Source organism: Carassius carassius, chromosome 33 (assembly GCF_963082965.1).
Source record: "Carassius carassius chromosome 33, fCarCar2.1, whole genome shotgun sequence".
NCBI lineage: Eukaryota > Metazoa > Chordata > Actinopteri > Cypriniformes > Cyprinidae > Carassius > Carassius carassius.
This window is the reverse complement of record NC_081787.1, coordinates 23,007,533-23,032,135: the sequence shown is the minus strand read 5'-3', so window position 1 is coordinate 23,032,135 and position 24,603 is coordinate 23,007,533. Positions and strand designations below refer to the sequence as shown.

Here is a 24,603-nt window from a genome sequence, read left to right as displayed (position 1 = left end):
ATGCATTCATTTACATTGTATAGACCTCCATGCACTTGATGCATGTAATACATTCAAGACTGGAATCATAGTGCAGATGATGAAATAATTTGTTGAGACAATGTAGTCAATATTCCTAAAACTGTGATGCCATAAATTTGTTTTGTCTTTTTCAACCAGCCTGAACCTCCATCAACAAACAAGTGGCAACTAGATAAGTGGCTAAACAAAGTTAATCCTCACAATAAAGCACTAATTAACACCCAGTCAGACAGTCATGGGCTTAACAGCTCTCAACCCGATGAAAGTCAATCATCAGAGAACCAGAGCTCCAGCAAGAGCAAGCCCAGCACAACACTGGCACCAGCAGACCCCAAGGAGAGAACTTTGCTCAGTCCTATACGAGAGAAAGCCAAACCCAAGACTGGTCAGAAGGCTCCAGACAGCAAAAGCACCAAGGTGAAATCACCAGCCTCAGTGGAGCTAGCTCCCCCGAGGAGAAGCACTGGAAAGAAGCAGCCCAAAAAAGTGGAGCGATCTTCCAGTAGTGAGGAGCACAACTGGCCAAGAACAGGAAACACAAGTTCTACGCCGAAAGAGAAAGAACCCCCACCTTTAGAGCTGCCAAAACCTAGAGGCAAGGGCCCTGGGGTCAAGACGGCTCCAAGAAAAGAACCTCGAACCACCACAACAAACACTGCACCAACGAATATCACACCAGTTCTGGATAAAAAGAAGCACAGAGGACCCAACAAGATCATCCCTAAGTCTAAGGAGTTCATCGAGACAGAGTCTTCTTCATCCGAGTGTCATTCAGAGCCTGAAGAGCTCACTAAGGTTCAGCTTCCCTGTCCTGGTCTCAACACCCTAAGCCTAAAATCCAAGGATTGCAACAGCAATATCCTGAATTTTAGTAGCCTTACCAGCACAAGCAGCACCTCTATTCCTGATCCAGGTGCCTCGGATCTCCTTGAAGAGCCCCTCTTTTCTCCCATACCCATTGTACAAAATGAACTTTTGTCCCCACTTAGAGATTTTGAGGACATCAAGTCCCTTTGGGTTAAGATTGAACTCAGCTTCCTGTCACGGATCCCAGGGCAAGATGCCCCGGAGCCACCCACAACCAAGGCTGAGGGTCGGGAGGTCAGTGTCAAGCACAGACGACAACAGTCTCCTGCCTCCATCCCTGCAGAAAAGAACTCTAGTAAATCCAAGAGAAAACACAAGGCAAGTGTTCATTGTTCTCACTCTCATTTCATGCTCTATAATTATAAAATCAAGGGCTGCAACAGCAAAATAATCATGTAATTATTATTTTAAGCAAGTAGTCATTTAGCAGGTCCTTTTAATGACATCCATTTTTTCCATGGAACAATTGCCGTGGAGTGCCTTGCTGAAGGATACAACCTTGATAGCTGAAGGATCACCCCTTGCTGTGTATAAATTGTACAATTAATTAGCAACCCAGATATTTAACGACCAAACCTTTTTATTGTTTTTATAATATAGTAGAACATTGCATCCAATGTCATAATTAAATCATAGACCTGGGGCAGTTGTGGCCTAATGGTTAGAGAATTGGACTTGTAGCCCAAAGGTTGTGGGTTCAAGTCTCAGGTCTGGGGGAGTCCTCTATTTAAGTCCACTTACAATGTGAACATCAAACACTTAGCACTGAGGTGACTTGCAGCTGGTTCCTGGTTCTGGAACTGGGTTTGGTTTGTATAAAGTTTACTATATGTGAAAACACCCTCAGTCATCAGCCCAGACCTTTATCAGACCTCAATATGCACTGCCTGTCAAAAATAACACCGTACACTCTAATATTTCACTGGACCACCTTTAGCTTTGATTATATAGTGCAGTCATAGTTGCATTGTTTTCATTGCATTCATTTTTTGCATAGATTTTGTATTGACATTAGGAGAGCTGAATCACTCTGTAAAGTCAACTCCAGCACATCCTAAAGACTGTCAATGTTCTTTCTTGCTTTGCAAAAATGTTCTCTATTGGGCGATCCCCATTTTGGCCACCAGCAAAAACCTTCATTATACCAGCGCACATACACAAAAGTGTGTAACTTTTAACTTTAATGTGCTATTTTTAATTTATTTTACCCTTGATGAAACTAATGATACACATTTTAGGTTACCTGAGAAAACATTTTTTTACAGTGCTTTTACTTGCCATGAATTTCTGTTAAAAATCATTTTAAAAAAGTCTCGTAGAGCAGTTAAATTCTTTGCAATAATATATTAATATAATATAATATAATATTATATAATATAATATAATATGAAGAAAAAAACTATTTTCAATAAATATAAAAAAAATTGGAACATGTGAATTATTTTACATTTATCTAAAACATCCCCATGTAGTAGAGTTTGCACATTACTACACCTGAGTGTGACTGTAAATGTCTCAGAGTTTTGTTACCGCTCTGTGCCCGTCTTAATCAAGCCAGCCTTCATTAAAGCATAATGATGTTTTATTTCACATGTCATTACATTTGCTTTGGCTCTGGTGTTGAGTTATTTCGCCCACAACCATTAGTATGTACCAAAAGTATTTGATTTCTACAGCGACTCATTTTGCGTACATCATTCTCTTTCTACGAAACCTGTTAACCGCATTCACCAACTCTATTGCAATTACTTCAAATTTACTAGAACTTAATCAAATGGCTTTCCCAACCTGTTTTTGCTTTTTTCCTGTGCGTGGCATGTTATTTCTTCTGTACAGTCATTATTAAGTTGCATAAGCTTAAAGAGAACATTGTCAGTCAGTGGGTTAAGGTCAGGACTCTGGTGACCAATTCATAAATGAAAATGATTTCTCATGCTCCCTGAATCACTCTTTCACAATTTGAGGAGCTTGGCATTGTCATGCTGGAATATGGACATGGGTATGTCTTCCAATATGGTTGTTTGGGAAAGAAAAAGTCTAAATGTAGATGTTTCAACTCGTCCTTCATCCTGCCAAGCTAAATAACATGTTTAATTCTGGATGGTGGAAATTAACTTCCATCTCTCTGCAGTCTGAGCACTGTGACGTGATGAGTGGAGGCAAGAGGCTTCGTATGGACAAAGACGCACTGCTGCTTCCTCCGTGTATCTCGCCCATACATAACCACAAGGTCTCCAGCACAAAAGAGTGAGTATTCAGTACTGACTCATGGCTTGTTGCCTACATAATCAAATGCAAGTCTTAGGAGCTTTACTAGTGACTAGCCATTTTGATTTATTTTTTATTTTCTTTCAATGCATTAAGTGTATTCTTGTTGGACTGCGTTCAACCTTTTATTGTTTATTTCTGCTGAAAATCTCCATATAAAGAGTCCACAATGTTTCACTTTTCTTTAAAATATGCTGCCAGTGTCTCCTGATGTTTTTGCCACACATGAAAACACTTTTTGCCTACTCAGCTTAGTAGCTTACTCTGTGTTATGTCCTCTGAAAGAATGCTGGGATATGCAGAGGGAGCAGCAGGTCACCCTATCGAGCCGCCTGCCTGCTTTGTCCCACTGCATTACAGTAATTTAACACTGACACCAGCCCAACGACTACCGCTAATTTTAGATATTCAATTAGTGTCAGGCCAGGCTAGAGCGTCCTGTCCGCCTGAGTGGCCACCGCACTGCGACAAGACTAACGGCACTGAATCTTCATGATATGATCAGCAGCGCTACGTCAAATTATTAGCCACTGCCAACGTCTATTACTGGAAGTGTTTAGCACCCCAGGCTATTTACTTTTGTCACCTGCTCAGTGTGTTTTAAATCAGCTCATTCAGCGCATTCACCCTTTTAATTGAATTAGAAAAGTAAAGAAGGCTTTTTATTTAGTGTTGTTAACTGATGAGACTCATGTTTTATAGCGTATTTTCAGCCTAATAAGCCATGGCAAAAATATGCTGCTGTCTAGGACATTCTGTCTCAGTGGAGCTTCTTTATTTAGCGCTTAGGCTAAGTTTAAACATGTAAGCACTTACGTAAATGAATTTTGCCGAGTTTATATCAGAGCACATGCAGGTGCCACCACCTCCACACTGATCTGTATATTGTGTCTTTCCTATATTGTTCTAGAAAAAGGAAACAAAAGGAGCAAAACCATTTGACCTCAAATGACCCTACTGCCATGAAGGGTAAAAAGAGAGAGAGAGAGAGAGAGAGCAGAATATAGTATGATATTTAAAAAACAAAACAAAAATAAAAAATAAAAAAACAACCCGTGTAAAATAATATGTGTCAGTAGCTCCTTGCAGAAAGAAGCGGTACTCTTTAATTAGGGTTCAGTTTTGTGCTGAGATGAGATGCAAAATTTGAAGTTGAGCTGAGAGTCACTATAGATTCTGAAGTGCCCAGGAAACATGTTTATATATTACTAATATGCTATCTTATGTCATATATTAGTAATATATATATATATATATATATATATATATATATATATATATATATATATATATATATATATATATATATATATATATATATATATATATGACAATATGTTTTCAGTTTGCTTCTCATAATTTATTATTTTAAATAATGATAAATACTTTATATATTTTATACTTCACTTTATATATTAATGTTCACCTTTCAATTTTACATCTGATCATTTGAATATGAATCTTTTATTTTTATTTTTTTGTCAGTGTGCTTTATATTTAGGAAAGTCCTTTTTTCAGTCTAATAGTCTAAAATCATTATTGAAGTTGTTCAAGCAACAGCCTTCCATGCAATTTCTTTCCACTGCTCGCTAAAATTAGGTCTTAATCTGTATTTACACAGCAAGGCCTAAAGCACAGATCTGATATTTTGACACATATAAAATGTATAGTCCGATCAGTTTACATTCACTTAAGGTACTGTATATCTAACTGTGACTCTAAGACACACTTTTTTCCCCCAGTATCCATCTGTAGTGTTTAAAACACCACTAAATTTGACTCTGTATGTCTTTGTTTTAAGACATATTGTAAATACCACAAATGTATTTGGCCGCAATAAGTCTTGAAGTGTCATGCAAGTGCACAGACAGAGACCTTTGAAATTTTTTCTATATTTTTTTTTGTCAAGTTCATGGAAGAAGCAGCCTCGCAAGCGGGTGGATAAGCTGTTACCGCCTCTACTGTCGCCGCTGTCCGATGAGCCAGTGGGCCGCCCACGGAGGAGCAGTGAATGCAGCTCCATCAGTCAGGAGGGAAACGCCTCCACCGTCCCAAACACCCTCCCCTCCACCCGCACAATACCTACCTCCACCTCTTCATCATCGTTCTCATCACACAAACACCGCAAAGGAGCGAACAAATCCTTCTGCCATTCCAAGACCAGCACTGTAAGTCGCAGACAGATGGATGGATGGATGGAGGAATGCATGGATGGATGGATGGAGGAATGGATGATGGATGGAGGAATGCATGCATGGGTGGAAGAATGGATGGATGGATGGATGGATGGAAGGAAGAATGGATGGAAGGATGGAGGAAAGGATGGATGGATGGATGGATTGATGAATGCATGGATGAATGGATGAATGAATGGATGGATGGATGGATGGATGGATGGATGAATGGATGGATGGATGGATGGATGGAGGAATGCATGCATGGATGGAAGAATGGATGGATGGAAGAAAGAATGGATGGATGGATGGATGAAATGATGGATGGATGGAGGAATGAATGGATGAATGAATGAATGATGGATGGAGGAATGCATGCATGGATGGAAGAATGGATGGATGGAAGAAAGAATGATGGATCGATAGATAGATGTGTTCAGTTTTTTTCCCTCGCTTGAGGTCTTCACCACATTTCCTGTGTTTGTTGTTTTTTTTTTGTCTAATTACCTTCTTGGAAAGGTTTCAAAATAGCCTTGAAGGCAAGAGAATGGCCCCCATGTGCCAGTTGTCCAAAATCAATCTAACTAAATGATCCTAAAAATGAAACCACTGAGTAGATGCATACAGACTGAGAGTGAACGGATCCGTTATGTTTTATTCAAGCTGTTAGAGGCTAATTACCATTTTGATGTTCTCTTGCTTTTCCAGGAGGAAGACAGACACAGCAAGCCGTCCAGTGGTTTTCACGGCCATGGTCAGTCAGAGCCAGACCTCTGGTCAAACCCTTCAACCCTGTCCGTGGAGCACATGGAGCCCAGGAGACCTAAACTCACATTTAATAACACGTATGTAACAGCTATGTGATTACTGTGGGTAATGACTGATGTGTGTGCTTGTGTACAGAAGACTGATCATGTAGTAATACATGTCTTGAACTGTCTTTCAGTCGCGTAGCAGCTCTACATATTTCAGGTTCATGTTAATGCACACAATGGGATGTGTGTGAAAAACAAACTGATCTTGATCACACTTTATATCATTACAGTGTTTACAATGCAGATTACTACATGCAGGAAGCCAAGAAGTTGAAACATAAGGCAGATGCTTTGGTAAGTCTATTCATAACACTTCTATGTGCCAGAACAAAACAATAATTGTTATGGATTCACAATTATTATAGTTAACTGAATCTAAAACTAAAACCAAAAATATTTTCATAACTAACATTTAAAAACCATTTAGTTGTCTAGGCAACATTTTTTTAATTTCATTTATTTTAACTTGATGTACTAAAAACTATAAACTGAATAAAAATGTAAAAAGAGCTAGATAGAACTAGATAGAATAAAACACTAAAAGACAATGTGTTTTATTGTATGTGTTTTTAGTGTCTTAGGTGTAATTTGTTTTACTTAATCACATCTTGAAATGAAATCCTATTAATAACTTTTTAAAGCAGAAACTGTTTTATTACTATGTTATAAACTACAGAAAAACATTATAGCTCATAAATTGATCTGATCATTGTCATTTTGTTATTAGTGGTAATTCTGACTTTTGATTGCAGAATTTAGTTTCCATGATTATTTGAAACTTGGAAATATCAGGGAATTTAAAATAATTTTCTGGCCTGAAAACTTATGGGAAATAAAAAAAATAATACAATTAATAATAATATTAATAATAATAATAATAAAGTAGTAGTAGTAGCAGTAGTGTTGTTGTTGTTAAAATATAATAATAATAATAATAATTTAAATATTCAAGGAAAATTTAAGAGAATTTCTATAGCAAATATAGGTTATTCTAGCTTTGTTCAGCTAAAATGGGTCTTTATCAATGTGATCTATATAAGGCATTATACAAGTAATATGGATGGCTGATAAAATCTTGGTAGTTCATTGATCAGAAGGTGTGGGAACCTTAAATTTGATATCTTGGCGCCTGAGCACTGTGGGTAACAGTGAAATCATTTTCTGAAACTCTAGAGGAGAAATTTGTGAAATTATGACATATTTTACATAGGAGAAAAATCTACCAAGCCAGAGACTCCATTTAGTTCTCATGCAATCTCAATGGAGCCTAGGAGAAACAGTGATATTAGTGCGATCTTTTGCGATTTTTCTTACCAACTGGAAGTTAGCACTCAGCAAGAGTAGATGAAAAATCCCTGTCACATTGCTCTTAGCTACACGGACACGCAACCGCTCCGCTACAGAGAGCCCTTAGCAAGCTGAGGAAAAAGCTCTCTCGCCAGACCTTTTATAATTGAAGACTTTCCAATCTAGGCGAGCGAAAGCTTTTGTGTCTGCCCTTAGCATCCATAAAGCAGGAGCTTTGTTAGAGATTTACAAAACAGACCCCCAGACCCTAAATAATTGGATCCAGGCAATTATCTCTGGAGACATTGTCCATTATCGCAAGTTACATCCTCTCGGTCATAAATCGCTATGACGATGTATAGGCCTAGTCATGAATTCAAAGTAAAGGAAATTGATTGCCAGCGTTACATGAGCGTAGTGCCAGGCCTGTAATGAATCCCGGGCGTCCGTGCGCCTCGTATTAAAGGGCTCACTTGAAAACAAATGGACTCGGCTCCTGAGGTGCCAGCAGAGGCAAGTGGTCAGTAAATCTATTTTACGCTCCTATGGAGATGAGATATGCTCTCATTGTTTGTGTTCGTCTGTGCCAGGCGTAATGTTGTTTAGTGCTATTGATTCGTTTGTGTTTGAGAAATGAGACATGAGAGTTAAAGTTAGCCTTTACCAACCTGTATAAGTCAGGATGAACAATATAATCCCTAAATGTAGCCAAAAGCACTTCATACCACTTTACCACACAAAATAAACTGTTCTGATTCATAAACTTGCCATGAAGTTGGAAATATATGGCATAAATCTTCACATTGCCTCACTCTTGCATTATATCTTCTGACTTGAGTTGCCTCGTAAAATAATTACTTTAGACTAATGGCTTTATTACCTCCTTTGATGATATCTGTTTTTCAGTATGACTTTACGAGCTTTGAAAATGACCTCTGGCAATTTTGCTTCACAGATGGACAAGTTCGGCAAAGCTGTGAATTATGCCGACGGAGCACTCTCGTTCATCGAATGCGGCAACGCCATGGAACGAGACCCATTGGAGGCCAAGTCACCATACACAATGTATTCAGAAACCGTAGAGCTCATCAGGTTAGTGCCCTCTTCATACATCGAAAATAAAAGATCATTGTCATTGCTTAAAATTGGAACAGTCCTTGTTTTATTGACATCAGAGCCAATTTAAAATAGATGGTCCTTAAAGTTCATCAGTGTATTCTAAGATCCTTTGCTAATTGAAATATGGTGTTGAAGAGAATTGTCAAAAGCATCAAGTTTTATCATATTTGTGTAACTCTTGTACTTTTCTCATTTAAGGTACGCAATGAGATTAAAGAACTTCACAAATCATTCTGCCACAATAGCTGAGAAGAAGCTCGCTGTACTGTGGTAAGCTGGCATTCATGTCTCTAAGTTCTCTATATTTAATCATATAAAACGTAAAAATGTTTTTTTTTTATCAACTAATTTTGTTATACATGCAAAGAAAGACACAGTAAATGGAACATTTATGTTAAAAAATGTAACTCTTGGAATAGTTATTACGAATTTATTTAGAGTTTATTTAGAATAGTAAACATATTATTAATGTAAATGAATATGTACAAAGGTTTGGTATCGGCGGACTAGATCTGCTATACGCTGCTGCTGCTGCTGGAGCTGTGGCTATTGCTGCTGCAGAGCAAGTATAACTTGCTTCTGCAAAAGAACATAATTAAAGACATGCTGCTGCAAGAAAGAGAGAGGTAGTCCCCCATGCAAGCAAATCTAGGCAGGTGGTGCTGGGGAGGTGGTGGGCTAAAGAGAGAGCTCTCATAGCACGCAGTGACTGTGAACAGGTTTGTAAGAGACAAGGTTATATAGAGAAACAAGTAATTAATGGTTGAAGCTGATTTGGTAGGAAACATTACGATTGAATGAACCAATCAGGACGTGAATAGAGTTTCATGGATAAACTATTTATTTCTTTTGAAAAATTACTGAAACAAAAATGTAGCTGTATGTGAACATAAACTATCTGCAAAGTTGTGAAGCCGACAGTGCATGATAGATAAAGTTATTGTGTGTCAAAAAAATAAAAGAGTCGGCTCGCAATTACCTAAATGGATCTTCAGGAATTTGAATCTTATTCTGTTATGGCTCTACGTCACAAAGTAACACATTTGCATAATGTCCGCACACGTTTTACGTCGCCAATTTGCCTGCCCACAAAAACAGTAAAATACTGTGTGGTTAACATCATTTCGAGAAGACGCTGTATCCTACACTGTGAGAGTAATATCATAATATCATAATTAGCAAAACTGGTCAACATTTGACACCACTGAGAAATGTCCTGCTCCAGCCGTGCTTGTGAATCAGTCTCTAGCAGGTCAGCCAGTTCGACCATTTTATTTTCAGACGCCTGCTCGTGTTGGTAAGCTACAATCCATACCATCTTTTATATGTATTGACAGGTCTCCAGGGCGTTTCGTTTCCGACGTGCTGTACATGGTAGACCAATCCAGAGCCAATCTCTCTATGGCTCTGGACCAATCACAAAGGACTGCACCATCTGACCAATCACAGCAGTGAGGGCTCACGGAAAGGAAGGGTTTAGAGAAACTGATTCTTTGAACTGCTTCGCATGAGTCGTTTATGAATCATTAAAAAATTTGATCAAATTAAAACTATTTTCATTTTTTTTGACCTTGCATTTATGTAAACCTGTTTTAGGAGACTCATAAAACAATATTAGCAACCTTGAAAATGGCATAATAGGGGCACTTTAAATAAATGCAGACTTGGTGAGCATAAGAGACTTCTAAAAAAAAAAATAATACTGACAACCATTTGACCTGTATTGTACTTTATAAGTACTCTGTATTGCAGTAAGTTGCAATAATACTGCACTCAGATAGAACACTCAAAAAGCATCTTTCTCATCTTCTCTGGAGTCTGATTGGCTAGTTTACAGTTTTAAGAAATCAGAGTGTGCATTGTCTGTCAGAAAATAAAGTTTTGTTTACAAGGCTTCTGAAATTAACAATTTAGAGGAAGAACTACTTGCTTGATTTTACAAAGTTGCAAGACTCACAGAATCGAACATGAGCAAGTAAACATTGTGTCCTTCAGAATAATTCTACATCCTACTTTTTTTATGCAGTTATGCAGGTAATATCAGATTACCCACCCCTAAATGTCACAGAAAAGATGAATCATGCTTCTTTAAAAGTCACTTTAAATGTTGGTTAGATGAACCCTTCCTGACTAAGGGTACGTTTCACTAAAATGATGCACTAAAAACAGAAAAGTTGTTCCTTTCAGTTTTTAAGACAATGTTGTCAAAACTGACCTTCACACTGTATTATTCATGCCAGGCCAGTAGTTGGCATTGTCTGTTTGTAAAGAAACACTATGCACCTGTGCACATGCCTATCAACTGAACACATAATATGCATGACATCACAGTTCTCACAAATTAACATTTTTGGAGTTTACACAAAGAGAAAACTGTATCATTTTCAAAAACTTGAACTTTGAAACTTGTTAACAAAAATTTGTTTTTGGCTTCCAAAATGCTGTTGTCATGTAAAATAATAGCCAAAACGCATAAAAAGTTGTGTAAGTGCCCCAAGTATCCAGAATGATCCACAGTATGGACTTCATTCCAGTAGTCTGGTGACATCAAATTAGTGCAATACCTGTTTGATGAAAAACAACTTTATTTAAAGTCTCATATGAATCCTTGAGTCACACCCAACATACATGGAGGTTAAAATGTGAGGTTCATTGATAACCCAACCGATGTAGTTGTTATGAAGAAGTGGCATCCGCTTTAGGGCCTACTCCAACGCCGTTCCCCACGTACCATCAAAAGCTAAATCCAGTGCTTTGCACTAGCATCCAGTTAAATCTCCTCTCAGCCATCGCTCACTGACAATCATCCGTATCTGGAAGGAAGCTTTAAAACACTGCTAAAGCGCTTAATCAGCTTAGAGTGGATCATTATTCCTGTATTTCATTAAGCTATTAGAGGATAATGAAAGATTTCCACATGGTGACGGCAGAATCATATACTCGCCTAGATAAAAGCCGCCCGTGCTCTGCCTGCCTGTCACGCCGCGGCAGCTTGTTTATTTTGAATGTCAAGGTTAGTTTTGCGCTTATAGCGGGATGACAGTCATCAGCACAGAAAGCCATCTAGCAGCAGAAAGGGATTTTTAAAGGCTGCTGCGTTTATCATTTATAAACCTGGGTCGAGGACATAATAGTGTTCGGGCGATATTATATGCATTTAAGAGAGCTGTAAAACCATGTTCACTCTCGGGCTTCAGATTGTAGGCTAAAATAAGCTGTAGATTTTGACCTGTGACAATGGGTAACGTTACATGCACAATAAAGACGTATCACCAAGATGCCATAAAAGCCTCTGACCTGCTTTAGGAGGGACAGACACCCCTTGTTTATATATTGATGGGACTTCAGTAGTCCGGATGCGTGTGAAATGTGAGAAAGCTAGTTTTGGTTTCATGGGGCTGTGCATATGTCCCAAGCATCTGGTGTCTCGCAAGCATACTGTTGAAAGGTCAGCCACCCCATGATACTGGCTGCTTTTCCCTCAGTGCTCATATTGAAGCACACTGCTGGTTATGATAATACTGTTGTTGTTGTTGTTGTTGTTTTTTTTTGTTGTTTCAACAAGATACACTTAATGTTCTTGCAGATACTTTTGGCCCTGTGATTTAGAAATCAATTCTTAACACACATTTTTGACACTATTCGCTAGTAATTAATTTGACTACTAGTGGTATCCAGCAGTAAACATTCACAGGAGAGTTTTGTTTTGTTTTGTTTTGTTTTTTGTTTTTGAACATCCATCTGAACCCGTAATTTCCACCAAGTATTTATTGTGCTTCAAAACATTCTATGGTGAAAAATGACATTTCACAAATTTCTGGAATAAAATGATGGCACCTTTGGGAAAAATCCACCTATTTCCACTTAAAAACTTGTTTGTTCAGTTGATGCTCATATAGAAGTAATATGAAAACTTAAGTTGCCATGACTAACTGATATGATCTGATATGATTTTACACTGTAGCATTGAAATAGTTTATGTCATTGTTTTGATTATAATGGATTTGAAAATGCAGTGAAATTTATGATTGAAAATTTAAAATAAAGTCTACACATGAAGGCATTTGAAAACAAAAAACAAACATAAACAAAATAAACAATAATAAAAATAAAAATAATAATGGCATGATAAATAGTTTTAGTTTGATTAAAATTCAGTTTTAATGTAACTTTGATACAACTAAAAAGTTAGTGTCAATAAAAATCAATCACTTTAAAAAAGCAAAAACACCCAAACATTGCCTTGATGATGCTACATTAATAGTCCTAACAGCATCTTTCAATACTCCATGAATACATTTAGAATAGGGCTGGGACAACGCGTCGAGGTCATCGATGACGTCGACGCAAAATATGCGCATTGATTCGTCGACCTGTTTTTATTTCTCTAAAAAACGTTTGCAAAACGTTTACCTTATGTGCGCTGAATATACGCGATGGCCGGATCAACATTCTGTCCAACGTTACATAACCAATCCAGGGGTTTTTCTGCATTGATCTTTTTTTTTGGCGGCTGTCAAAGCCTTATTTGGGGCGCGTACGAGAGAGAGCCCCGGCTGCGCGTGCACTCACAGTCTTCAAACAACACGAGCGCTTCTTGCTCTCTCTCTCTCCCTTGTGCATATTAATCAAAATCATTAAACACGATAGAAAAAGGGCGAAACAACAAAGTTTCACGCGCGCTCGCGCACTCACAGTATTCAAACTACACTAGCGCTGTCTTGCTTGCGCTCTCTCTCTCTCTCTCTCTCTCTCTCTCTCTCTCTCTCTCCCTCCCTCCTTCGTGCATATTAACCAAAATCATTAGACACGATAGAAAAAGGGCGGAACGCCAAAGTTTCACGTGGAGCATTCGGAGATTTTTTTTTCTCCATGACAGGCTGCTGGCTCCCTCTGTTAATTTTTTATTTTTTTGGAAAAGCACTCTCTGTATTAGCTTAAAGCCCTCAAGTTTACATTTACATACTGTATTCTTTCAATTGCTCTAAACAAGTATTTTGGGTGACCTTTTTATTGAATGCTAGACATCAAGTTGTTGTTATTTTCATCTGAAAGAAGAACTTTTTTCAGTAAGCTAGGCCCTATGTGTTCAGTAAGCTTGTTTCAGTAAGCTATGTGTCACGTTGGTAAATGAAAGATCCAAATGCAGAGATAACAGGAATAACAGTCTTTAATGAAAAAAATATATAACAAAGGCAGTCCGTCCTTTCAGCACACAGAACTGGTAAATAGAAACTTGAACAAACGGAAAGACTCCTGTCTCGATGAGTAACAGAACAGGACTCCCTTGTAGCAGACTCGAAGCTCAGGAGTAGATAACTCAGGCAGGGTGAGAGAACCACATTGGTCTACAATCAGCAGCAACAGCAGCAGAATACAGCAAAAACTTAGGGGCTAGACTGTTCCAGGCAGACAAGACAAGAATAGGTGAGTACCTCTCAATACAGACAGGATGTAACTGCTGACAAAACGCATGACATGTAACAATAATCCAACCAAGAATCTACCCGAGCAAACACCAGATAAAGGGTGAACACTTAGGGCAAAGTAGAAACAGGTGTCATAGCAAATCAGCGCGAGCGCTGATTGCAATGACAAACAGGTGCATGAAGAGAGAGAGGTCAGCGGGACAGACAAAGAGTAATATAATAAGCTAATAAGGTGTGTGTGTGTGTGTGTGTGTGTGTGTAAATGAGTGAGAGCGTGCGAGAGCGAAAACGGAAGAAAAACCTGACTCATGACAGTACCCCTCCCTCAACGAGCGCCACTAGGCGCTCGAGGAAGGAGCCTGACGGGACCGGTAGAAGTCGTCAATCAGCGAGCGGTCCAGGACATCCCGGGCTGGAATCCACCGCCTCTCCTCAGGACCATACCCCTCCCAGTCCACCAAAAACTGGTGACCACGCCCCCGGGGACGAACGTCGAGTAGCCTTCGAACTCTGTAAATGGAGGCCCCCTCGTCAATAGGAGGAGGGGGAACGGAGGGACGTGCGGGCGCACGAATAACGGGTTTAATGCAAGACACGTGAAAAACCGGATGAACACGGCGCATCTGACCAGACAGTCTTAGCTTTACAGCGACTGGACTGATGACCTTAACAATAGAAAAGGGTCCAATAAAACGAGGCATGAGCTTGCGAGACGTCTCCTGAATAGGCAAATTGCGGGTGGATAACCACACCCTCTGACCGCAAAAATATCTGGGAGATCTCACCCTGCGGCGATTAGCGGCACGACGAGTACGTTCCCTAGTCTGACATAAGGCAGATCTCACCCTCCTCCAGGTACGCTTACATCTCTAAATAAAAGCCTCGACGGACGGAACCGAGGCCTGAGACTCCTGGGCGGAGAAAACAGGCGGTTGGAAGCCAAGGCAACCCTCAAACGGGGATAACCCAGTGGCGGACGATGGGAGAGAATTATGAGCATATTCGGCCCATGGTAACTGCTCGCACCAAGACGCGGGATTCTGAGAGGTAAGACTACGCAGCATGCGACCAAGAATCTGATTGGTCCTCTCGGCTTGCCCATTGGTCTGTGGATGGAATCCTGACGACAGACTGGGGGAAGCCCCTATCTGGCGACAGAACTCCCTCCAGAACAGAGAAGTAAATTGCGGACCTCTGTCAGACACAATGTCCGAAGGAAGACCATGGATCTTGAAAACGTGATCCACCATAATCTGTGCGGTCTCCTGAGCCGACGGTAATTTAGGGAGCGGAATAAAATGCGCAGCCTTAGAAAAACGGTCCACGACGGTGAGAATGACCGTATTGCCAGACGAAGGGGGAAGCCCGGTAACAAAATCCAACGCAATATGCGACCAGGGACGCGAAGGAACGGGAAGAGGTCTGAGAAGACCCGCCGGAGGATTATTACTAGACTTAGTCTGAGCGCAGATAGAACAAGAAGCAACAAAACGACGAATATCGCGCTCACGAGTGGGCCACCAAAATCTCTGGCGGATGGCCGCTAAAGTACCTCTAACTCCGGGATGCGCGACTAATTTAGAAGAATGACCCCAGCGAAGAACCGTCGAACGAGCAGCCTCGGGTACAAACAAAGTTCCCTCAGGAGCGCGGGGCGGTCTTGCAGTGTGAGAAAGAGCACGCCTGACCGCTTGTTCCACTCCCCAGACGGCTGCCCCGACCACACAGTGCTGAGGTAAAATCCTCTCATCGGTCGAGGCACCCTCTGATGAGTCAAACTGCCGAGAAAGGGCGTCAGGCTTGAGGTTCTTAGAACCGGGTCTAAATGAAATGGAAAAATCAAAGCGATCAAAAAATAATGCCCAGCGGGCCTGACGAGCGTTAAGACGTTTAGCAGAGCGAATGTACTCCAGGTTGCGGTGATCCGTCCAAACAATGAATGGTACACTGGTTCCCTCAAGCCAGTGTCGCCACTCACCTAGCGCCAGACGGATAGCCAAGAGTTCTCGATTACCCACGTCATAGTTGCGCTCCGCGGGCGAAAGACGGTGGGAGTAAAATGCGCAAGGATGAACCTTGTCATCCTGGGAGGAGCGTTGCGACAAGACAGCTCCTATCCCAATTTCGGAGGCATCGACCTCAACAATAAACTGACGTTCTGGATCAGGAGTGATCAGGATGGGCGCAGACGTAAAAAGCATCTTAAGACGGTCAAACGCATCCTGAGCAGTCTCAGACCAAGCAAATTTGGACTTGGACGAAGTGAGAGCGGTAAGAGGGGCGGCAACCTGGCTAAAGTTACGAATAAAGCGCCGGTAAAAATTCGCAAACCCCAGAAATCGCTGGAGTGCGACTCGAGAATCGGGAACAGCCCAATCAAGAACTGCTCGAACCTTGTCAGGGTCCATACTAATCCCCTCCGCTGAAACGACCGAACCGAGAAAAGTAACCGATTGGGCATGAAAAACGCATTTCTCAGCCTTGACGAATAGGCGATTCTCTAATAAGCGCTGCAGGACACGGCGAACGTGTTGAACATGTACCTGGAGAGAGGGTGAAAAAATTAAGATGTCATCCAAGTAAACGAACACGAAAACGTTAAGCATGTCTCTTAAGACATCGTTTACTAATGCTTGAAATACAGCGGGAGCGTTGACCAAACCGAAAGGTAGAACCCGGTACTCAAAGTGACCGACAGGAGTGTTGAACGCGGTCTTCCACTCGTCTCCCTCCTTGATACGCACTAAATGGTAGGCGTTGCGCAAGTCTAATTTTGTAAAAACCCTTGCGCCCTGTAGGATCTCAAAAGCCGACGACATAAGAGGCAAAGGATAACGGTTCTTGACTGTTATGTCGTTCAGCCCTCGATAATCGATACAAGGACGCAAAGAACCATCCTTCTTCTTTACAAAGAAAAACCCAGCGCCGGCGGGAGACGAAGAAGGAGTAATGATCCCCGCATCGAGAGATTCTGTAAGATATCCTTCCAGAGCCTCTCGTTCGGGCGCCGAAAGAGAGTACAGTCTACCGCGAGGGGGCGTGGTGCCAGGAAGGAGCTCGATAGAGCAGTCATACGGACGGTGAGGCGGTAAGGATACCGCCCGGGAACGACTGAAAACCGCCCGCAGATCATGGTACTCCTCCGGGACACCAGACAAATCATCAGGCTCCTCCTGGAAAAGAGGAACAGAAGACACGGGAGAAACAGCGGAAACCAGACAATTTACATGACAAGCTAAACTCCATGAATGAATAGACCCCTTAACCCAATCAATGTGAGGATTATGTTGGATAAGCCAGGGATGTCCTAAAACAATGGGGGTAAAGGGAGACTGAAAAACATAAAATGAGACTGTCTCATGATGATTGCCGGAAACAGTGAGACTAACCGGACTGGTGACACGACGAACAGAAGAAAGCTCTCTGCCATCCAGGGCAAAGACAGTGGCGACATCAGTCAAATCAACTAAGGGAATCTTGTTCTCACGAGCCCACATCTCATCGATAAAATTGCCCTCCGCACCCGAGTCGACGAGGGCAAGACCGGTAACAGAAAAACCAGCCCAACGGAGAACAGCGGATATAGTGGTTCGAGACCTTGGTGATGAGGAGATGACAGAAGCGCTCACCAGTACTCCTCCGTCTACTGGCGAGCTTTGGCTTTTAAACTGCAGGATGAAGCGAAATGGCCCGCCGTACCACAGTAAAGGCAGAGACGGTTAATAATTCGCCGCTGTCTTTCCTCCGGGGAGATGCGTACGGCCCCCAGCTGCATGGGTACAGCATCAGGTTGGTTCTGAACAGAAGCAGTAGCAGAAGGAAAGTTATCACAGGATGTGAAAAGTGGAGAACGAACTCGACGCCTCTGCTCGAAACACTTGTCAAGGCGGATGGCCAGGTCGATAAGTTGATCGAGCTGAGTTGGCGACCCCCGCGCGTAGATCTCCTCCTTAAGGTCTACATTCAACCCTTCAAGAAAGCGAGCAGTTAGTGCAGGATCATTCCACTCACTTGTAGTAGCCAGAGTCCGGAACTCTATCGCGAAATCTGCAACAGATCTTCTGCCTTGACGTAGCACAGCAAGTAGACGTGATGCCTCGCTGCCGAAGACGGATCTATCAAAGACCTTGATCATCTCATCCTTGAAAAGAGTGTACTTGCTGCAGCATGCAGATTGCGCTTCCCAAACTGACGTACCCCACTCGCGTGCTCGTCCCGTGAGGAGAGAGAGAACATAAGCGATGCGGGCCCGATCCTCTGCATACGTCTGGGGCTGAAGGGAAAAGACAACTTCACATTGGATGAGAAAAGCTCTGCACTCCGTAGGCTCACCCGCATAACAGGAGGGATTGTTGACTCGTGGCTCAGAGGGCAGCTGACGATTGTGAGACATGGCAGATTCCTGATGCAGGTGAAGTAAACGGGCAGATAGATCAGCCACCTGAGCTGAAAGACTCTTAACAGCCTGATGAGCGGCGGCCAACTCCTGCTCATGTTTGCCAAGCATAGCTCCCTGGATCTCGATCGCCGACCGGACAGGCCTCTCGTCTGCTGGATCCATGTTGGTTGGATTATTCTGTCACGTTGGTAAATGAAAGATCCAAATGCAGAGATAACAGGAATAACAGTCTTTAATGAAAAAAATATATAACAAAGGCAGTCCGTCCTTTCAGCACACAGAACTGGTAAATAGAAACTTGAACAAACGGAAAGACTCCTGTCTCGATGAGTAACAGAACAGGACTCCCTTGTAGCAGACTCGAAGCTCAGGAGTAGATAACTCAGGCAGGGTGAGAGAACCACATTGGTCTACAATCAGCAGCAACAGCAGCAGAATACAGCAAAAACTTAGGGGCTAGACTGTTCCAGGCAGACAAGACAAGAATAGGTGAGTACCTCTCAATACAGACAGGATGTAACTGCTGACAAAACGCATGACATGTAACAATAATCCAACCAAGAATCTACCCGAGCAAACACCAGATAAAGGGTGAACACTTAGGGCAAAGTAGAAACAGGTGTCATAGCAAATCAGCGCGAGCGCTGATTGCAATGACAAACAGGTGCATGAAGAGAGAGAGGTCAGCGGGACAGACAAAGAGTAATATAATAAGCTAATAAGGTGTGTGTGTGTGTGTGTGTGTGTGTGTAAATGAGTGAGAGCGTGCGAGAGCGAAAACGGAAGAAAAACCTGACTCATGACACTATGTGTTTTCAAGGTTTCAAGGTTTTATTGAATGCTATCTCTATACAAGTGCAAAGTAATGCATTCTTAGTCTTTTATTTTGTCATTTTAAGAGCAATAAACATATATTGCAATGTTAAGGAATTTATGTTTTTTTCATTCAGATATGTAAATCAACATGTATAAATTGTTAATTAATGGGGAGATAATCGAAATCAAATCGGTCTGAAAAATTAATCGTTAGATTAATCGGTGCATCGAGAAAACAATCGCTAGATTAATCGTTTAAAAAATAATCGTTTATCCCAGCCCTAATTTAGAAGGATTTTAATAGAGCACTAATGAATATTTTCTCTTTTTCAGCAATCGTTGCTTGTCACTTTTGTACTTGCGAATGTTCAAGCTGAAGAAAGATCATGCAATGAAGTATTCCCGCTCACTAATGGAGTATTTTAAGGTACAACCTTGCCTCTGTCTCTTTGTTTATTGCAATTAAGAAACAGCGCTAGAAATCTTCATATTTGTTTGAATAGCTTGTTCTCATAAATTCTGCATGCCATTATTAAATCAATATATTCATCAATTCCAAGCATACTTGTCAAACTGTAAGCTAATTATGATTAATAATGTTTGCATGAGACCTAGCATGTTTGCATCTGGTGATTATGTGCTGTGTTTAAAAATGTTCTCAACATAGGTTTTCTTGCTCCCTCAGAATTCTGCAAAAAGTTCCCAAGAACCTTCGCCGTGGGGAGCTAATGGAAAGTACGTGCATTTTCCTCTCTTTGTCCTTTTGTATTTCTGCCAGCTTGTGAAAAGATTCCATCTTGCTTGAGAACAGCTCTCCTGAATCTTCTTCCCGCTGCCAAGCTGGAAAAAAAATATATAGTGTGAGATATGAAACCTCAGTCATGGCTACTTAACATCAGTGAAAGGACATGAAGAGATGAAGTCTGGGAAAGCAGCGTCGCTTCTATGTCAGCACCATGGCAACCGAGTACCAATGGGGTGAGGCAGTGCGAGAGGCGCTGTGTTTGACTTTGTGTTTGTTTGATCCAGCCTCTAGCTGGACACTACCCAGGCCCGCTGTTTGGTTGCCAACCTGGCTGTCAAAAGCAATTAGCTTCACCCCTGCAGCCACTACATTAGCAATAAAGAACCAGCTGTACCTGCTGTAGCTTTGTTCAACACATCCATCCTCAACCTCCTCCTCATCCTTTACCATCATGAATCTTTTTCAGATTTCTTTTCACCTTGGAGGGAGTTTATTTATTTTAGCAGAGCCCTGAAACCCTCTACGAATGGGCCCAGCTGTTGACAGGGCGCATAATTTAGCCGGCAGAGGCTTGAGTGTGTTTCCATTTATCAGTGGATTACAGGCCACTGAACCAGACTGTTTGGGTGCAGCACAAAAGACACCAATGAATATGTGTGCCGATAGTTGTCTGGAGATAGTTTCTGAAGGTTACTGTTGATAATGTACTGAGATACTGATCAAAGGGTTGTTGGGTGAACATAAAGAATCTCATGGCTGATGGTAGTGGTGGTAGCTTGTAGAAAACAAGTGCACTTAATTTGCCTGAATAGGCACTTATAGTGTACAGTACTTCAAATCTTAAATGTATTTTAAAAAAAACATACTTGCAGATAAAATAATATTAATGAAATAAAAGGCCACTTAGGAGAGTACAATTTTCTTGACTATGTTTCTTTAACCCAAAGTGCACTTTGAAAAACTTTTTTGAAAGATTTACTTTAACAATTTCTCTGTCAGTGTCCCACTGGCACTCTATTTCTTTTTCTCGTATTGACAAAAAACATCTCGTTGGAATGGTCTGAATCTTAAGTTTCCATATTTTGCTGGTTATATCATGATATAAATAATATTGTGGCAGAAATGTAAGTTTGTGATGGGTAAATGCATTTTTTTATTATTCTGTGGAGTTTGAATGTCAACTGGTTGCTATTTTTGATATAGGGTCTTAAAGAAATCTCACAGAAACCTACATTTTTTTGTAATATCAACTTCAAATTTGGAACATAAATTATTTAGACACATAGCTTTGGTTTTATAGCAATATTAGATTCCAAACTATTTTTATAGTTTTTATATATAAAGTACAGTATGTTACTTAAAGTACATTATAAATAATTAGATAAAATCTTCTTTTTTGTGCTATAAAGTACACTTATTTTGAAGTGTTGACCAACATACTAAAGCACATGTAATGTACTTGATTATAATGTTATCGGATATTATATTACGTTTATTTATTTTTTAATTAAAATGTACTAAACTGCAGAGGCATTATAATGAATATGCCCTTTCAAATAAATGACATTCAAGGTTTAATAGAAATTACATTCATTTTACCATAAATGCTTAACAGTATATTCAGCAGTACAACTAAATTAAAAGACAATAGAATTATGAAAATTATGCTAACCAAACCCTAATCCTAACTTTAACCCTGTATTAAGTACATGTAGTTAATTAGTATTACTCAGTACTTAAATATATAATTACAATGTAACAAGAACATCTTAAAATAAAGTGTAACTGCATTTTCATTTAATTGTAAATAACGTGAAATTAAATGTATGATAACATTAAGTTTGCACTTACTGTAAGTATATTCTTTTTAAAGTGTATTATTTCAGTAATAAATACCCATTTATCAAGTATGCTAAAGAGTATTTATTTTACACATGGGTAGGCATTGCAGCCAATAAACATATGATTTATGTAAAGCTGGGTTGCACAGGATATTGAGCCAATGACATTTCACTTTGGGCATGGCTTCTGAGCATAACATAAAATAAACAGAAACCAAGCAACAAACAAAATGTATTTACATGTTCTGTTCGCAACTTATATTTGTTAGACAGGATCACGCAAGATCAAGTTTAAGGGTATGAAAAATGCTATGTTAGTTTGATATGATGCGGGAATACAGCGGATCGGATTACCAAAATTCTCATTGGTCAGTATTTCATCTTTCTCCCAACAGGAGCACAGGAACCCCGTCTCCCATGTCCCTGAGTTCATCTCCTGTCAGTTCGGTCAGCAGCGGCGCTGGAGTGATGGGCTCTTCCTCTGCCTCTGGAAGTGTGGCCATTCCCCAACGCATCCACCACATGGCAGCCAGTCATGTCAACATCACCAACAACATCCTGCGCAGCTATGAACACTGGGAAACTGCTGACAAGCTGGCCCAGGAAAGTCAAGGTAGGATGGTTTTTGAGTTGTTTTTCTGTTTTCATTGTTCAGTAGAGACGTTTTTTTTTTTCTTTAGACTCCAAGTAGAAAGTGGCAATTAAAAAAAAATTATTATAATAATCTCACAGGAAGCTAAATCTTTGTAATATCAACTTCAAATTTGGAAAAGTAATTTATTTATATCTTTATATATGTCTTTGACATTTTAGCAATTTTAGATTTCAAAATATTTAGTAAAATATAATTTTTTTTAGAACAATTTCCTTTACAGTAAACTTAAAGTACATTTTACATAATTAAGTTTTAATCTTTTTATTTTAATTTGTATTTATTTATTTTTTTGTAATGAAGTACACACCAATTAATTTTCATATTGTTGGTGTTTATAAATGAAAATTATTCATTTTCATTCTTAATTTTCTTTAAGTGACATACAGTTTTGTAGACATTCCAGATACTTGGATTATTGGATCTGTCAAATTTCTGTTTCTAGTTCCAAAACATTGTTTGTTTTTTTGCTTTGCTTTATTTTCTTCTAGCAAATTTGGAGTGAAAATTGTTTCCACAACAAATGTTTCAGTCTATGCACGTTTTCTAGTAAGAAGTTCTTTTTAAGCTATTCTAGAGGGAAGTCGTGGCCTATTGGTTAGAGAGTCGGACTTGCAATCGAAAGGTTGTAAGTTCGAGTCTTGAGCCGGCAGGAATTGTAGTTGGGGGGAGTGCATGTACAGTTCTATCTCCACCTTCAATACCACGACTTAGGTGCCCTTGAGCAAGGCACTGAACCCCCAACTGCTCCCTGGGTGCCGCAGCATAAATGGCTGCCCACTGCTCCGGGTGTGTGTGTGTGTTCACTGCTCTGTGTGTATGCACTTCGGATGGGTTAAATGCAGAGCACGAATTCTGAGTATGGGTCACCATATTTGGCTGAATGTCATGTAACTTTTTAGAATACTGAGAGCACTCATGATACAAACCTATTGTCAAAGATTTGTATCATTTTTAGCACACATCTATGTTAGAGTGGTAAAATCAGTTCTTCGCCTACCACTTTTCCGGGCTTTTATATCTTGCATCATGAAACAATCATTGAAGGAAAGAATTACTTTTGACCATATTCTCCCAAAATCTCTCTCTTGCAGCTAAATCTCATTTGTCTTCACTGTCAGTGTTATATAAGAAATTCACCTCTTACACTTGCAGCGTTATCAGTGACTTAACGTTTGATACAGCCCACCAGAGAAATGAAAAAGCCACCATGTTAATTGCATTTTAGATCTGATGTGGCTTGTCTTTTCCTCTCCTTCTCTCTCTGTGTTCTCTGGAGGAGACTAATTAAAACACTCTGAGAGACTGTGTGTTGTACGAGGTCTCCCCCGCCTCAGAAATCAGCTGTAATAAACTCTCTCTCAACTTCCCCTCCTCAGTGTCTTTCCTAGAAATGAATGCAGTTAAAGGCTGGTGGGTATGAGCTTTGGTCAGAATGGTACAGGGTTGGCTAATTATGACAGTATCAGCTGTGATGCAGGTCCTCAGGCAGACAGGCACGTTGATGACTCTGTAGTCTGTTGTTGTCATCTGTTTGTTAATTACTGCAGTCATTAGTAGGTGGCAGTGATGTCATCAGATAACTCTGTTATCTTCATGCTTAACTTAAGAAGATTGACACTGATGTCTTTCTTTGGTTTTCAGTGCCCCCCAAAAAATTTAAATAATAATAATAATTTAACTTAAGATGAATTGGTATTTTTATTTATTTAATAATTTGTCTGTCAATTATTATAAGAATTATATTGTTATTTCATCTTTAATTTACAATTATCAGTCATACCCTCACATGAAATTTCATAAGATAAATTCTTAAGAATCTTAATTTCTTGTAAGAATGTTCCAAATTGTAATTCTTTAAGAAAGAAAGAAAGAAAGAAAGAAAGAAAAATTGAAGAATTTCTTAAATATTTTCTCAAGAACCTTTTGCTGGAGTCTCACTTATCAATTCAATAAAAAACACATTGAAAACACTCTTTCTGCACTACAGTACATACAAATTACCTTAATAATCATTATAATAATCATTATAATAATCATATAGCCTCTCTCAAGCAGTGTTGATTCAGTTGCATCCTTCTTGTGCTCTATCTAGAGTGAATGCATAGATTTTAGTAAGGGAACAGAAGTTATTTAAAACCTTAAAAATACACAAATACAGTCATTGTAT

The 24,603-nt window shown here is 40.0% G+C and overlaps 1 protein-coding gene across 1 annotated transcript in view; it reads left to right on the top strand.

Annotated features, from left to right (window-relative positions):
- The window catches only part of LOC132114002 (AF4/FMR2 family member 2-like), a 216,862-nt gene that overhangs the window by 185,785 nt on the left and 6,474 nt on the right, over nucleotides 1-24,603 (top strand). Inside the window, exons 11-20 of the mRNA XM_059522111.1 lie at nucleotides 160-1,212; nucleotides 3,026-3,135; nucleotides 5,066-5,324; nucleotides 6,039-6,175; nucleotides 6,376-6,439; nucleotides 8,388-8,524; nucleotides 8,750-8,821; nucleotides 19,529-19,622; nucleotides 19,881-19,930; nucleotides 22,177-22,394. Coding sequence (XP_059378094.1) covers nucleotides 160-1,212; nucleotides 3,026-3,135; nucleotides 5,066-5,324; nucleotides 6,039-6,175; nucleotides 6,376-6,439; nucleotides 8,388-8,524; nucleotides 8,750-8,821; nucleotides 19,529-19,622; nucleotides 19,881-19,930; nucleotides 22,177-22,394 — 2,194 coding nt within the window. The remainder of the gene's footprint in view (nucleotides 1-159; nucleotides 1,213-3,025; nucleotides 3,136-5,065; nucleotides 5,325-6,038; nucleotides 6,176-6,375; nucleotides 6,440-8,387; nucleotides 8,525-8,749; nucleotides 8,822-19,528; nucleotides 19,623-19,880; nucleotides 19,931-22,176; nucleotides 22,395-24,603) is intronic.